The sequence below is a fragment of the Diabrotica virgifera genome, chromosome 5 (genome assembly GCF_917563875.1).
Source record: "Diabrotica virgifera virgifera chromosome 5, PGI_DIABVI_V3a".
NCBI lineage: Eukaryota > Metazoa > Arthropoda > Insecta > Coleoptera > Chrysomelidae > Diabrotica > Diabrotica virgifera.
The window spans coordinates 32,673,383-32,689,971 of NC_065447.1; the positions used below are offsets into that span (position 1 = coordinate 32,673,383).

General features: G+C 32.3%; 1 protein-coding gene across 4 annotated transcripts in view; it reads right to left on the minus strand.

Moving 5' to 3' along the window:
* LOC126884982 (transient receptor potential channel pyrexia-like) overlaps nucleotides 1–16,589 on the minus strand; it is a 242,069-nt gene that overhangs the window by 194,391 nt on the left and 31,089 nt on the right. For 2 of the 4 annotated variants that reach the window (XM_050651366.1, XM_050651365.1), the window contains exon 2: nucleotides 16,305–16,518. The exons of 1 other annotated variant lie outside the window; for it this stretch is intronic. In XM_050651366.1, coding sequence (XP_050507323.1) covers nucleotides 16,305–16,518 — 214 coding nt within the window. The remainder of the gene's footprint in view (nucleotides 1–16,304; nucleotides 16,519–16,589) is intronic. One more of the 4 variants, XM_050651367.1, reaches the window with a different exon arrangement.

Below are 16,589 nucleotides of genomic sequence, written 5' to 3' on the forward strand. Positions count from 1 at the left end.
AGTTTTCAGCGAAAAATAGTTATGGCACCGCAGAGGGACGAATGCTGCCATTAGTATTGTCGTGGGCTTCGACTGTCCATAAAACGCAAGGTTCGACTGTTGACTACGCTGCGCTGTCGTGAACTTGGGCCCGAAAGTGTTTGCGTGAGGACAGGCTTAAAAGCCTGCATTGAGCCTGCAAAGCTTACGTTTCATTGAGCCAAGTGCGATCATTAAGGTACGTATCCATACAAGGGTGAACCCCGCTCGGCGTAGCTGCTTAAATGGATACAGCATGCGCTCCCTTTAGTCCTGTCGCCAGGGGGGGTACAACGGCCTCGTTAATTCAGATGGACTTACCCAAGTTTTTTTTATGTATTTTGACCCGTAGAACACGAATTTTTTGGGTAACAGTTGATCCGGATGTCGATAAGATTGTTATAGACCAAGAACTTGAGGAATCAAATAACAGCGATTTTTGGCAAAACAAAACAATATTTTGTATTTTTTGGGTCATTTTAAGCAAAAAATATTTCTACAAGTTTTTTAGTAGGATGCACAGTTTTCGAGATAAACGCGGTTGAACTTTGAAAAAATCGAAAAACTGCAATTTTTAAACCCGAATAACTTTTGATTAAAAAATAAAATAGCAATTCTGCTTAGCGCCTTTGAAAGTTCAAGTCAAATTATGTCGGTTTTGATTATTTGCATTGCTAAAAATTTATTGTGTTATTGTTAAACAAAGCTACAAACAACTAGTGCGTGAGTGATGTTTCTATGATTTCTCATTTAAAATCGAACGAGTAGGTAGAATAGGTACTAGTGCAATCAAGACTATTTCTACGTTACATGCGTTAAAACGCATGTAAAAGCACGGGAAACCCTACGTGTTTATAGCTTTGTTAAACAATAAAAAAATAAATTTTTACCAATGAAAATAATCAAAACCGATATAATTTGACTTAAACTTTCAAATGCGGTAAGCAGACTTGCTATTTTATTTTTTAATCAAAAGTTATTCGGGTTCAAAAATTGCAATTTTTCGATTTTTTTAAAGTTCAACCGCGTTTATCTCGAAAACTGTGCATCCTACGAAAAAACTTGTAGAAATATTTTTTACTTAAAATGGCCCAAAAAATACAAAATATTGTTTTGTTTTGCCAAAAATCGCTGTTATTTGATTCCTCAAGTTCTTGGTCTATAACAATCTTATCGACATTCGGATCCACTGTTACCCAAAAAATTCGTGTTCTACGGGTCAAAATACATAAAAAAAACTTGAGTAAGTCCATCTGAATTAACGAGGCCGTTGTACCCCCCCTGGCGACAGGACTACTTACATATAAACCCCAAACCGTTTGAAACGAAGAGTTACGCGCCAAGCGGCGATCACCGACGTATCCACTAAATGGAGCTACTACACCGAGCGAGGTTTACCCTTGTATGAATACGTACCTTTAGACGGCTTGCACGTCGAAGAACTGCATTGCCAGAAATTAACAGCGTCTACACCGTGCAATAGTAAAGTATTACAAGAGATGGAAATACTGCGAAAACTGTAATAGTTGTAAATAATGATTTTGATTTAAGAAATGTATGAAGAAATTACAGAAAATGTACAATGTATGTATCAAAAGTTAAAATAAATGCAAAAAAGGTATCTGTCATATACCTACATCCTTTTTTTTAAACATGACGATAGATTTTAATGTTTGAAAAGTGTAAGACTAAAAAGTAAAAAATAAAACAATATGAACATTTTTTTTAAGAAACGCGTTTATTTAGTTATGAGTGACTAAAAGTTAAAATAAAAAAAAATAACTAAAAAGCAAAAAATAAAAAAATCAAACTCGACGGATTATTAAAAAAAAACGTTCGTTAAAAAAATGAAAAAATCTAACACATTCGTTAAAGAAAAGCGTGGGGCGCGTCTTTATCGAATAAACGGTTTTCGCCCCACGCTTTTCTTTAACGAATGTGTTAGATTTTTTCAATTTTTTAACGAACGTTTTTTTCGAATAATCCGTCGAGTGTGATTTTTTTTATTTTTTGCTTTTTAGTTGATTTTTTTATATTTTAACTTTTAGTCACGCATAACTAAATAAAAGCGTTTCTTAAAAAAACTGTTTCATATTGTTTTATTTCGGATAACTTTTTTTATAAATTTTATTACTACAAACATCAAATTTAAATGAATATAAGCTTACCATAGCACAATTAAACATGGTTAAGAAGGAACTTGACTATACTATATTGCTCTCGTTTATACTGTTTTTATAAAAAACTTTAAAGTTCTTGTCTGAAAATATCTAAAATCTGTCGTTGTCGAATAATTGTCTACTTTGATGAATGCAAAACTTTATAATAAAATATTTGTAAATTTTGTCCAGAGCCATGTAGATTAATATTTAATAAAGTAACAACGTTACTCAATCCATCCCTAAAGGCTTTTCTTAAATTCTATAAATACCATTCTCCAACCGTTTGTAATCCCCGGATTTTCTCCGACCCGTGTTCATGATGGCTTTGTCCGGTTGTGACCGTAATGTGTTTATTTAGTTGCGGTCACATACAATCAGTGTGCCTCGGGCAAAATATCTTTATATTAATTAAGTTCTCATTTGGATCGATACGATGTGAAATGCTGTGACATAAATCTGGAATTGACAACGGAGGCATAAAGCTTGCTTTCAACATCTAGTGGGACCATAATCGGTATTCATAAGCATATCAAAAGATATATTATAATCTAACTTACTTTATATATTATAGCATTTTACAAGAAATAGGGGAGACAACTAAACATGGCGTAACAATACCAAATAATCGCCCAAAGCTAAATATGTAATCATGTGAAAGATAAACACTAGATAACAGATACATATACATACTTAAAATAATTGAGAATATAAATAGTGAAATAGAAAATATAGTTTTAGTGTAGCCGATATGTGAAACAATTGTGCATTTAATGATAGAAGTATATAATTTGGACCACATATACTGCACATATAAAGGTTCAAATTTAGATATGAGGCCATCTCAGATTTTGCCTTTTACAAAAATGGCGGGGATTCAAAATGGCGACTATACATTGTGATTAATAGCACGATAACTTTTGAACGACACTTCAGATTTCAACCAAATTTGATAAATAGTTTTTTATGTATAAGATCGAAGTCTTGAACCGGAAGAATAGGTTTACCAGAAGTTGTGTTGTTACTGGTTTTTATGTAAAAATATGCTGTTACTTTTCAATTCTTTCAACCTGTATGTATTAATTTTTCAAAGAGCTAATACCACCATTAAAAAGAGCGTAAAAACATTTTTTAGGAAATATTTTTAACTTTTTAGTTATGTTAATTACCATTTAATAAATGCAAAACGTATCTTCACATGTACCTATATGTGGCACACTCGTGCAAATATTATAAGAATTATTGTGCATTTAATGGTAGAAGCATATAATTTGGACCACGTATACTACACATATAAAGGTTCAAATTTAGATACAAGGCCACCTCGGTTTTTGTTCCTTTTACAAAAATGGCGGGCATTCAAAATGGCGACTATACATATGTGACTAATAGCACGATAACTTTTGAACGAGATGTCAGATTTCAACCAAATTTGGTATATAGGTTTTTTTATGAATAATATCGAGGTTTTGAACCGGAAGAATCTGTTTACCAGAATTTGTGTTTCTACTGTTTTTTTTATATAATAATATGTTGTTCTTTTTCAATTCTTTCACCCTGTAGGTATATATAAATTTTTCAAAAAGGTAATACCGCCATTGGAAAGGGTGTAAATATATTTTTTAAGAAATATTTTGAACTTTTCAGTTGTGTTAATTACCATTTATTAAATGCATAACGTATATTCACATGTACCTAGGGGCGGTAGATTCATTTTGAATGCCCGTCATGTTTGTAAAAGACTAAATCTGAGATGGCCTCATATCTTAATTTGAATCTTTGTATGTGTAGTATGTGTGGTCCAAATTATTTGCGTCTACCATTAAATCCACAATAATCCTTATATTATTATTTGCACGAATCTGCCGCACATACATAGGTACCTACATATGAAGATACGCTATGCATGTATTAAATGGTAATTAATAAAACTAAAGAGCTCAAAATACTTCCCAAAAAATATTTTCACGCTCTTTTCAACGCCGGTATCACCTTTTTGAAAAATTAATATATACAGGGGGAAAGAATTGAAAAAGAAACAACATATTTTTACATAAAAAAACAGTAAAAACACAAATTCTGGTAAACCGATTCTTCCGGTTCAAGACCTCGATATTATTCATCAAAAGAAGAACCTTTATACCAAATTTGGTTGAAATCTGACATCTCGTTCAAAAGTTATTGTGCTATTAGTCATATATTATGTATAGTCGCCATTTTGAATGCCCGTCATTTTTGTAAAAGGAACAAAAACTGAGATGGCCTCGTATCTAAATTTGAACCTCTATATGTGTAGTATATGTGGTCCGAATTATATGCTTCTGCCATTAAATGTACAATTATTTTTATAATATTTGCACGAATCTGCCGTATATAGGTACATGTGAAGATAGGTTTTGCACTTAATAAATGGTAATTAACATAACTAAAAAGTTAAAAATATTTCTTAAAAAATATTTTTACCCTCTTTTTATTGGTTGTATTATTATATTGTATTTGAAAAATTAATACATACAGGGTGAAATAATTGAAAAAAAACAACATATTTTTAAATAAAAACCAGAAAAAACACAACTTTTGATATACCGATTCTTCCGATTAAAGACCTCGGTCTTATACATAAAAAACCTATATACCAAATTTGGTTGAAATTTGAAGTCTCGTTCAAAAGTTATCGTGCTATTAGTCACATATGTATAGTCGCCATTTTGAATCCCCGCCATTTTTGTAAAAGGCAAAATCTGAGATGGCCTTCTATCTAATTTTGAACCTTATATGTGTAGTATATGTGGTCCAAATTATATGCTTCTCTCGTTAAATTCACAATTCTTATAATATTTGCACAAATCTGCCGCACTATTTGAGAAACCTCAACAAAGAAATAAAACGACGATTCAAGCCTGATATTATCACAAGAATACTATCACTTGGCTAACCTGGAGAATAAATGTAAGATATTATGTAAAGAAATTGAGAGCCACGATCACAAGAATCATCCTAGAGATCTATTTAGAAAAATATGCTACATAACACGACACTTTAAAGGCAGAACTTAAGCCGTTGAAGACCAAAAGTGTTAGTCTAAAAACCAATGGAGAATATAATATATTACAGAAATGGTGATTATATTGCCCGTTTCTATATAAAGGTGATCAACGCCAAGAACTTGTTCACTACTTATTCAACACCACTAATAACCATATATTTAGAACCTCGGTCCCAAAGTTACTAATTGCTTCGATAATAGCCAACCTTTAGAACGAAGACGGTACTTGAAGAGGAAGATAACTATTGTGAACTTTAAAGTTAATACGATAATATTTAAGTGACATGCAAATAGCACAAATGTTTTTAGCCCTCGTAAGACTCTTACGTAAACAACGGTGCGGGGTGCATTTGCACCACATGAGTATATCCATTTTTTTTATATGTGAACGTCGGGAAAATTGATTTGAAAGATAATTAGGACTTGTTTATTATACTATGAAACATAATTTTACAAAAAAAGTACTCATTCTTCTTAAAAACAAAATTATTTTCGTTCAAACACATGAAATTTTTCACAGAATGAGCAACACACAGTTTTTACACATAATACAGTTATGCCGGGATTTTCGTTCTTTTTCTCTGACATAAGTAACACCGACCTTGGCCCCCTGCTCTGTTAGCTCCAGGTGGAACATCAGAAACGTCAGATTCAGGATCTGAAATTTTCATCATTTGCACCTTACAGTCATTTTTCCAAAAAAGCACGTAAACGCAAGGAGTTTTAAATGCTCTAATGGATGGAATGCGTTTAGAATTGAATTTAATGCGAATAAAAAAATGGACAAAAATAAAAAAAAATTATTGAAAATAAACGGTGAGAAAAACGAGGTCTGGGGTGCAGCTGTACCCCGCACCGCCTTACGAGGGTTAATTGCATTGTTAACTGCTACACTGTTTGTGTTTATTTCTTCCCCTACAATTTGTACTTCCGTCTCTGTTGGTTGTGAGTATTCGCGCCGTTGTTCAGTTAATAAGTCCTTATAATGTTAGACTCATTTGTCTGTTGGTATTAATTGTAGTTTTTCGTTGCGTGTTTCGTTATTCTTGATCTTGTTCAGAAATTTCCATGATTCACTGCATTTTCGTTCTCCTATGTGTGCTTTGATTTCTTGTCACTTTCGATCCCAGGTCTCTCTCTTACTTTGAATGATTTTATGTCTTGATTTTCTTTTCTTTTCTCTAGGTCTGTTTTCTTCATTTTTGGTGTTAGCCATTTTTGGCATAGTATCTTTTTTTCCTTGACTAGTCTCTCTGTCTCTGAATTCCACCAGTAATTGTTATTTTTTCTAACTTCTCTTATACCAAGGGCTTCCTTTGCAGCTGCTTTTATGCTATTATTATACACCTCATCTGTTGTTAGATTATTCGGGCTTAGTATGTAATTGTCGAGTCTCGTTTGATAAAGATACTTAACATTTTCATGTAATAGGTTCTCTAAGTTATATTTCTCGTCTGTTATATTTAAAGTATTTTTGCTGCATCCGGGATTGTTTTCGTCTTCGTTATTGTGTGTCTTATCGGGAAGAATATTTTAGCTCTTAGGAAATGATGATCTGATATGTTACATATTCCTCTGCATACTCGTATCTTCGTTTGTTGTTTTAGTTTGTTGTTTCATTAAGGACTATTTCAAACAAACTTAACTCAATGAAAATTTCAGCGACTATAAAATTTATTATTAAATTTAACGACGAACCAACATAATAAAACACAGGCATATCATTTTATCATAGAAATAACCTTTTGTATGATATAACTTTTAACAAAATAATCATAAAGTCAATTTTAATATATATATATATATTTAAAATTAAAATTAAAAACTGCCATTTTACTGCATAATATGCAGTTTCGAATTTTGTTATGTTCGACACTCACAATTAAAACTTTTAAAGCTTATTTTATATTAACCTTTTGTTTTTCTGTTACATGTTGACTGCGATACGAGACATATACGAATATACGCCCCGTAACGATTTCTGTTAAAGTTACATATCTCTGTGCTTGGGTCTCATTTGTCTGTAATATTACATCCCACATATTATAGTCAGTTACTCACGATTTTTTGTAAGTCTATCTATATCAAAGCATTGCCGTGAGGTGCGAGACTTAATATCATAATAGTAGGGGAGGAAAATTTGCTAAATTTGCAGTTACTCGAGCGTTATGAGGGTCTATTGGGTCATAAAACCAAAAAAAGTTTTCCACAAAGTGGGGGAGTTTCCATATTTTAATTCAATTTTCCATTTCCAACAATCGTTTTTTCCGACTATAGCGCCATCTATACATAATTCGAAAAAATGTCTCGAATAAAAGTTATTTATTTTTATGTAGGGAATCCAAATCTGTAATAAAAAATGGGGACTCCTATTTAAGATTTTAAAGTATCCCCCTACCCCATCTCCCTGGGGGGTCGTGCTTAGTGTCATTCGATAAAATTTTGAGCAATATTGAATACGTGTATTTTTCAGTTTTTCGACATTTCGCGAAATATCGCGGGGTTCGTAATTCAAATTTTAAATTTAACCCCACCCCTCCCCGTGGGGGTCTTGTTTGGTATCATTCGATAGATTTTTAAAAAATATTGAAAACGTATTTTTTGGGTTTTCGATCTGATGTTCATTTCGCGAAATATTCGCTTTTTTTTGTGAAACTTTGTGACAACCATTTCTTTACGCCCCGTCAGATTTTTGCAATGTACACTGTTTTGCATGAACTTAACTTATCTTATCTTAATAATATGACGATTTCGAGTTTTTCTAATAGATTTTTTTTCAGACCCCCCTTAACGAAGCCCCCTCTTTTAAGAGCCAATATATGGTAGATATACATTTACAGTGTACAAGGTTTCTCCCCATACGAAAATCTGACGCGCTCAAGTAACCGCAAAAATCGCCGCTTGGGCTCTCCCACCATAATTTTTTTCTTAGAAGCATTCATGTTTAAATGCATTTCTCTTCCATATATTTAAGATTAATAATCAGTTCAACTGATTTTCACGGCAAGGTCTTTATTATGCAAGGCCTGTTTCAAGATGATACCTGAGAAGATGTTAAATAATAGTGGGGATATAATGCATCCCCGATGCCTCTTTGGATGTAATATTCGTTGGTTCGTCCCTACCATTTCCAACTATCGAATGTGAAAAATCGGGTTTTTCAGATTCGATACCTTGCCCTCGCATTATACGTGATACATTTTGTGACAAATTCTCGTTATTGTAGCTTAATTAGGAGCGCGGGAAATATGCTGTTTAAACCATCGAATATGAACATTTTTTCATTTGGTTGACTGCAAACTGAAGAAAACGGTTATACTTATTCGATAATTTTGTTTTGTATAAATATAACTAAAGGTATATTTTTGTACAACGCTAAATGTCGGATGTGTCACATTCGTTAGTTTGTGTTGTAATTTATTCAACAGTTATTCGATTATAATTTGTAAATTGTCGAAAATGCTAAACTACTGAGAAGAATAAAATGCACGTGTTTTAAATTGCTTCTATTAGGTCAGCGGTTATTTGCTTTCGATTAAATTGGATAATTTAACTGTATCTATAAAACAAGAATAAAAAACCGCTAAACGCCGTAAAAATGAGTGGCGCATACAATATTCCAGCTACAAAAGATCTGATATGCATATTACGTGGCGCGAAAATGTATTTTCATTTTGATGCAAAACAAAATTCTAGTTTTATTTTAAAAGATTTTTTCATAATATTTGCTAAATTTGAAGTAAACGCGCCACAAAATAGTTTTAAAATTCAAACTGTATCAAAGTTAATTTTTGTGGCCCGTTTTACTTCAAATTGGGCAAATATTATGAAAAAATCTTTTAAAATAAAACTAGAATTTTGTTTTGCATCAAAATGGAAATACACTTTCGCGCCACGTAATATGCATATCAGATCTTTTGTAGCTGGAATATTGTATGCGCCACTCATTTTTACGGTGTTTAGCGGTTTTTTATTCTTGTGTGATAGATACAATTAAATTATCTAATTTAATCGAAAGCAAATAACTGCTGATTTAATAGAAGCAATTTAAAAAAACTACAAAAAGACACAAAGTGCAAAATTCAAAATTGCAACCATTGAAAATAACGCAAAGAATAGAAAAGGAGGTGGCTTAAGCCCAGAATTTTTTTTAAATGTAATCGAAGATACAGTGAATGAATGTAAGGAAACTTAAATTAAAGTAAAATATAGAAAAAGGGAAGTCAAAAGCAAAAAATAAAAGCTAAATACAAATATAAAGAAAAAACCCATGAATAAAAATAACAAGGAAAAAAGTTACAAACGCTCTAATCAAAGTGGTGATAGATAAACAAAAAATAAAGCAAACAAAAATATACGAGCGTAGAATATAATATTCCTCCTCCTCTATCTGTTCTCCTTCGTAAGGATGTAGTGGCGTCATGTAAGTTGTTTGACTATCTCTATCCAATCCTCTCTCTCCTGTGCGTGTTGTTTTGCTTCGGAGAACGAGTAACCAGTCATGTCCCTTATTTGGTCCGACCATCGTAATGGAGATCTTCCTCTGGATCTTCTGCCCTCTACGTTGCCTTCAGCTATCATTCGTTCCATGCCTTCTCTTCTTCTATTTATATGTCCAAAATATCTCAGTATATTTTGGTTGATAGTTGTGCTGAGTCTAGTTTTTACGTTAATTTCGGCTAATATTGAATTATTCTATTCTCCGGTAGACCCACATTTCAAATGCCATTATAAGTTTTTAATCTGCTTTTTTTAAGGTCCAAGTCTCTGAAGCGTAGGTGGCGATAGGAAATATTAAAGCTCGAACAAGGCGTAATTTTTTGTTTTTTGTAATGTCAGTATTCTTCCATATTTTTGTGACTTTGGCTGTTGCCTATCTGGCCATTATGATACGCATACGGATCTCGTCTTCGCATCTTCCACTGTTAGTAATAACGGAGTCTAATTAATTAAATTTTCTGAACACGTCGTAACCTGCCAGGTCTCTTATTTCCGGTTGGTTGTTTCTGATTCTATCGATGATCATTACTTTGGTTTTCTGTATATTTATTTTTAAACCATATTCTGTACTCACCGTTCCTAGCCTATTCATAATTTCTTCCAGTTCTTTTGGTGAAGACGCCAATATAACAGTGTCATCAGCATAACGTAGGTTTTTTTATTTTTTTTCCTCCTATCGTTGCTCCACCTTGCCATTCCCCAAAAACTTGAGGCATAATGTGTTCACTATATATATTAAATAGAATGGGGGATATTATACATCCCTGCGGCTTTCCAGATTTTAATTTGAAGTTTTTCGAAACCACCATTAGAAAGAATATAATATTAGATCTATCAAACACGATGGATAGGTACGTGGATGAAATAATGATTTTTGCAATTTGAATAAAAAAAAATGTTAAAAAAAATTTTGACCACTTTTCACGTGGACGACTTCTTAAACCTTATTCTGGGATATCTCACGAATGTGATTATGCAAAAAAATCTCATGGGAATATTTTTCCCAACGAACCCGCCGTTTTCGCTTGTCTATATACAATTTTTAATCTGCTCTATTTAATATAAATTAAGATGTTCATTTTATAATTTGGTTTTACCTTTATTTATTTAGATAATAGGTAAATATTTAAAACAAAATGTGTATTCCTTACAACTGAAAAAAGACCATAGATAATTTTTAAAAATTTACTTGATCATCTTGATTCATCATAGAAAATACATTCTTGTATATTCTCGGTACCATATATATCATCAGAGCTATTACGACGGCTGGCCACAAAATACTAACCAAAAAACTCATAAGTTTCGTATAAACCGTCCATGCTATTATAACTGAAAGTACTCCTATAACTAGAATTGCGACATCATCTTGCTTGAACATATCTGGGATATTTTTGATAATTTCTTTGGTGTCTAAATTCATTTTCGAACATTTTATGATACAAATGTACTGAAAATTTATAATGGCAGATTGGTAAAGCTGACAGTAAGTCGTATTATGACAGAATATAAATTTTGAAATAAGACAGTAACGTCACTATATTTTTTTATATTACGTATATTTATACATAACCAGATATGCATAGGCAAAGCAGAAAGTAGAGCAATATCAAGCAGTCAAAATAGCAACTACAAAACATATACAGAAAGCTATAATATTATTCGTTTTGCACAATGGAATCAACAAAAATAAAATAGGTAACATAACAGCTTCAGCAAAAATATTATATGGGCCTTAAAAACAAAGGAACTTATATCTTCAGCCAATGGGAATGGCACCGAAAATTATCCTTTCCTGGATACCTGGACCCTCTAATGTATTTGGTAATACCAAGGCTGACATAGGTAATTTCTAAAATAGGAAGAGACCTGAATGTACCAATGCAGGTACAACTGGATTCCCAGGATGCCGTATCAGTCATTAGAGGAAAAATTAAAAATAAATTCAAAGAAAAAGCAAATATTTAGTGCAGAAGAGAACTTCCCAATACAAAAAAATACAAGAGCTTTTTCCCACCAAACGTTGGTAAGAATATTCAAGTTTTTCATATAGAAATAGAAGACACACTACCACCATCATTAGAATGTTCACATGCCATTGCTGTGAATAAAAAAGATAATCCTTTTTGTACATGTGGTCATTTCAGGGATCTAAACCACATCTTTTTGAATGCCCGATTAATGTAATTCCCAACTTTTATATCTATACAAAATACCTTTCCATGAAATTCAAAACACCACTCTCTCTCTCTATACAACATTCTATGTTCCCTAGCGGAAGAATTAGTCAATGAAATAATGCGTTTTCTTGCAATTAATAAAATAAGCTTACAACTTGCAAGGCTCAACTGTTAATATGTATTCGTGTTGTGTGTTGCTCAAATCGAAACCAACCTATTTCATTAATATTTTAATTATAATAATTATAATTATAAGCCTGACCTAATTAAACTTATATCATTACATCACAACTCACTAAAAGCTTTTTACAAGTTAACATAGTCAGCTATTTTAATAGGGCTTAGAGCCAGACTATATCAAGATCGCCTCTATATCAAGCTGGTAATCGCCTTGTAGCGAAACCAAAAATACAAAAGAAGAAGAAGAAGAAGTAAAATTGGAAACGTCAAAAAAAAACTGTCAAAGTCTAAATACGCTTTTTAACTTTGTCGCGATTTCTTAAGATTTAAAGTAAAAAAAATTATAAAATTCTTACACTACGCTAACATACTGTGTTAAAGTTTTAGTTCATTGCTAATTTAAAAAATTATTTAAATTGCTCAAAGCTCAATTATTCAGAGCAGGCATATTTGTTAAAACAAGACAAACATGTTTGTTTTGTTGTTATTTTTTTAAACCCTGTAGATTTAAGTAATTTTTGTATATTATAATTGAAAAAAGAAACGAACAAAAAAAAGGAGAGAAGAAAAAGCAAAAAAAAGGAAAAAAAGCGAAAAAAGCAAAAAAACCAAAAAATAAAAAAAAAGAAAAAAAAACTAAGAAGATGTAAACTTCCGAGATGTTGAATCGGTTTTATGTCTTCACGTAGTAAAAAAACGCAATTAATAAAAAAAATAATAAAAAAAACAAATTAGATATATAAAAAAAAAACAAAAAAAAATAAATATGTATAAAAAAAAATTTACAACCAAAAGAGTGTATTATTTAGATAATAATTGTAATATGTTAATTTGTTATGTATTTAGAGTTAGAAATACAGAAAAAAAATCCTCTAATGGAAAAAACAAATCTGTTTGTTTTTAAAATAACAAAATGTCTGGCTGATTGGCTCGTCCAAGGCCATCAAATTCACACAAAAAGAAAAATGTTAATTTAAGTAACAAAACCGGTGGGAACACATTTTACTATAAATAAAGTACACTATAAATAAAGTACCTACACTATAAATAAAGTACAAAGCAACAAAGTAATTAATTAGAATTGATAACCTGAGTCAGCAAACATCCTCAGATTTTTCAATCAACAGCATAGCTACTGCCTACAAGATCGACGCCAAGTAGGCCACCCGTCAGTTTTGAGAAACATAACCCTCTTAAAATGATTTTGGTACATTTTTTCGTACATATTTATACTCTTTTTGTTAACGATTTCCGGGGTGGACATCGAAACTTCAAACAATAGATAAAAATATAATTTTCACTTAAATCAATTAGGGCTTAATCCCATATAAACATAATATTTATTAATTTTAACTAGATTAATACATACCTACTAATATACAGTGAGCAGGTAAAGGTTCGAATAAATTCATTTCCTCGAGAATGGACGATTTTGGAAAAAAATCCCGAAACACGTCAATTTTTATTTTAAAATTACGACTTTTTGGCATATATATCATACTAGTGTTGTCACCCATCTGGGCGAGATGACGTCATCGATGATTTTTTTTAAATGAGAATACGTGTGATAGCTCATTTGAAAGGTGATTCAATTATCTATTCAGTAGTATATACATTAACTTAATTGTTTATACAAATTGTCCAAAAAAATTTTTTTGAATTAAATTTATTGAAATAAAAAGAAGAATGTATGTAATTTATTGAATTCAAAATACATTTTACTGCTCTCAGAAAACAAAAAAAATGTTTATTTAACAAATAAATATTGTATTTGCTTAAATTCAATATTAATGCAGCCTCCCACCTGCCTCTTGAGAGTTTGAACATTTAATTTAAACGAAAAGCGATGATTATTTTTTAAATAAACATTTTTTTATATTTTCTGAGAGCAGTAACATGTATTTTGAATTACATAAAGTACATACATTCTAATTTTTGTCAATAAATTTAATTCAAAAACAATTTTTCTTGACACCCTGTATAAATAATAATGTTAATGTTTATATTACTGAATAGAGAATTAAATTACTTTTCAAATGAGCTATCAGACGACCCCTACTCTTATTTAAAGAAAATCATCGATGACGTCATCACGCTTAGATGGGTGACGTCACTAGTATGACATATATGGAAAAAAGTCGTAATTTAAAAAAAAAACTGAACTGTTTCGGGATTCTTTTCCAAAATCGTCCATTCTCGAGAAAATGAATTAGTTCCAACCTTTACGTGCTCACTGCATATTAATACATACATACTAGAAATACAATAACATACCCGCCAACGAATTGGAAAGATACTTGACGGAACTGTTTAAAGGAAATGAAAATAATAATCAAAACAATAACCTACCTGTATTAATACACGAAATAGAAATCAGTTTTCAGGAAGTAGAGATAGCCATAAATTCACTCAAAAATAGAAAGTCACCATGACCAGATGGAATAACCACCGAGCTTCTAAAATACGGAGGAGAAAGTATAACCCTAAAGGTGACAAAACTTATGCAAACATTATACAAAAACTAATATTGCATTCCAAGATACCAGACGCATGGAGACCCAGCATAATGATACCAATGTTCAAGAAAGGAGACAAAGAAAACCTCAACAATTATAGAGGTATTCTACTGAACACCGTACTTAAGCTAACCACAAAAGTGCTAACCAACAAAATTAATAAACTAACAACTTTATGAGATGAACAACAAGGATTCAGATCCGGAAGATGATCCTGCGTAGACGCCGTATTTGTACTGAGACAAACAACAGAAAAGGCCATTGAGTACAATAAACCAGCATATCTATATTTTATAGACCTGACAAAGGCTTTCGATCGCATGCAAGTCGAAGACGTCTTAATTTACTGTATAGAAGAAACATACGAATCAATATTATGCAAACCATCGAAAATATCTCCTTTCATAATCGAATACAGGCAAAGATAAATGGAAAACTAACGCAGTTTATACTAGTACAAAGCGGAGTCAGACAAGGTGACTCATTAAGCCCACCGCTCTTTTATATAATAGTGGACTTAATAATACATAGAAGCAGTACGTAAAGGTCATGGTTACAGAAATGGGGAACAAAGACATCCAAATATTATGTTATGCAAACGACGCCGCATTAATCGCCGAGGCAGAAGATGATCTCCAAAGATTAACACACATCTTCAATACAACAGCCAAGAAATACAATATTATGATAATGCCCGCAGAAAAAACAAATGTATGACAACATCTAAATACCCACTACGATGGAAAATCGAAAATTGATGGAAAAATAATAAAGCAGGAAGCAAGGTGGTTTAGATATCTGGGAATAGATATAACCAGTTACGGAGATGATGAAGAGGAAGTACGACAACAAAGTGTAAAAGCAAGTAAAGCGCGGGATTTCTTAATGACACAATCTGTAAGAACAAACACCTAAGACAAGACACAAAAGCAAGAATATATAAAGCAGCAATTAGACCTATGTTGACATAAACGGCGGAGACAAGACCTAACACATCTAAAACGAGACGACTACTAGAAACAACAGAGATGAAAATACTCCGACGAATATCAGGGAAAAGTCTGTTGGATAGAGAGAGAAGCGAAAACATAAGATCATGCAATGTAGAAGAAATAAATGGATGGGTGACAAAACGGAAACAGGAGTGGAACGAACACAGTAGAATGGCAGAGGACAGGATAGTACGAATAGCACGAGATAAGTCAACAAATGGACGAAGAAGTATTGACAGACCAAGAAAAAGTTGGTGCGATAACTTAAACAATTTAGAAGGCTAATATTGAAGAAGAAACAGGCTTTAAAGTCCACATACACGAAGGAATAAGATGAAGAAGAAGAAGAAGAACTAGATTAATGTGCCAAATTAAAATTTTGCCTAAGTTTTGGGACACACTGTATATTATAAATTTTAAATGTCGCGTCGCAAGAGCAAATAAATATACTGGTGGGCTAAAGAGAAGAGAAGACAAAGATGTCCGAATTGTCCGTGTTAGTTACGATCTGCTCAAATACAATATAATGTCGGGTTTCTGTTTCTTGCTCTACCCTTTTAAAGACCCGAAATGGTAGTAAATATAGAAAACCCGTAAAATCCAAAGGAACTTCATAAAACGGTAAAGTTTCGGCGTGTTGTTTTGTATCCAGGGCTGTAAAATATGCGAAATTGCTAAGCTTTAAGAGGAAAAGTGGCATTACACCCTATTACCCTTGTTATAGGCATTGACATCTGCCCCATTTTCAATTAAAGCGGCAACAATGGCGTCGTAAATTTCCTCTTGCTTTATACACACTGCCAACAATAGAGGCGTGTTTCCGCTGCTGTCTGTCTCGTTGACGTCACGTCCGTTTTTCAAAAAATCGCGGACTGCAAGGATGTCACCGTTGCGGACTGCGTCGTGGAGGGTTGCATGCCGGTTCTGCTGAAACAGATAACGCAAACAAATTTGAAGAAGGTAAATAGTCGATGTTGTGAGGGCGCTTCCGTATGAAA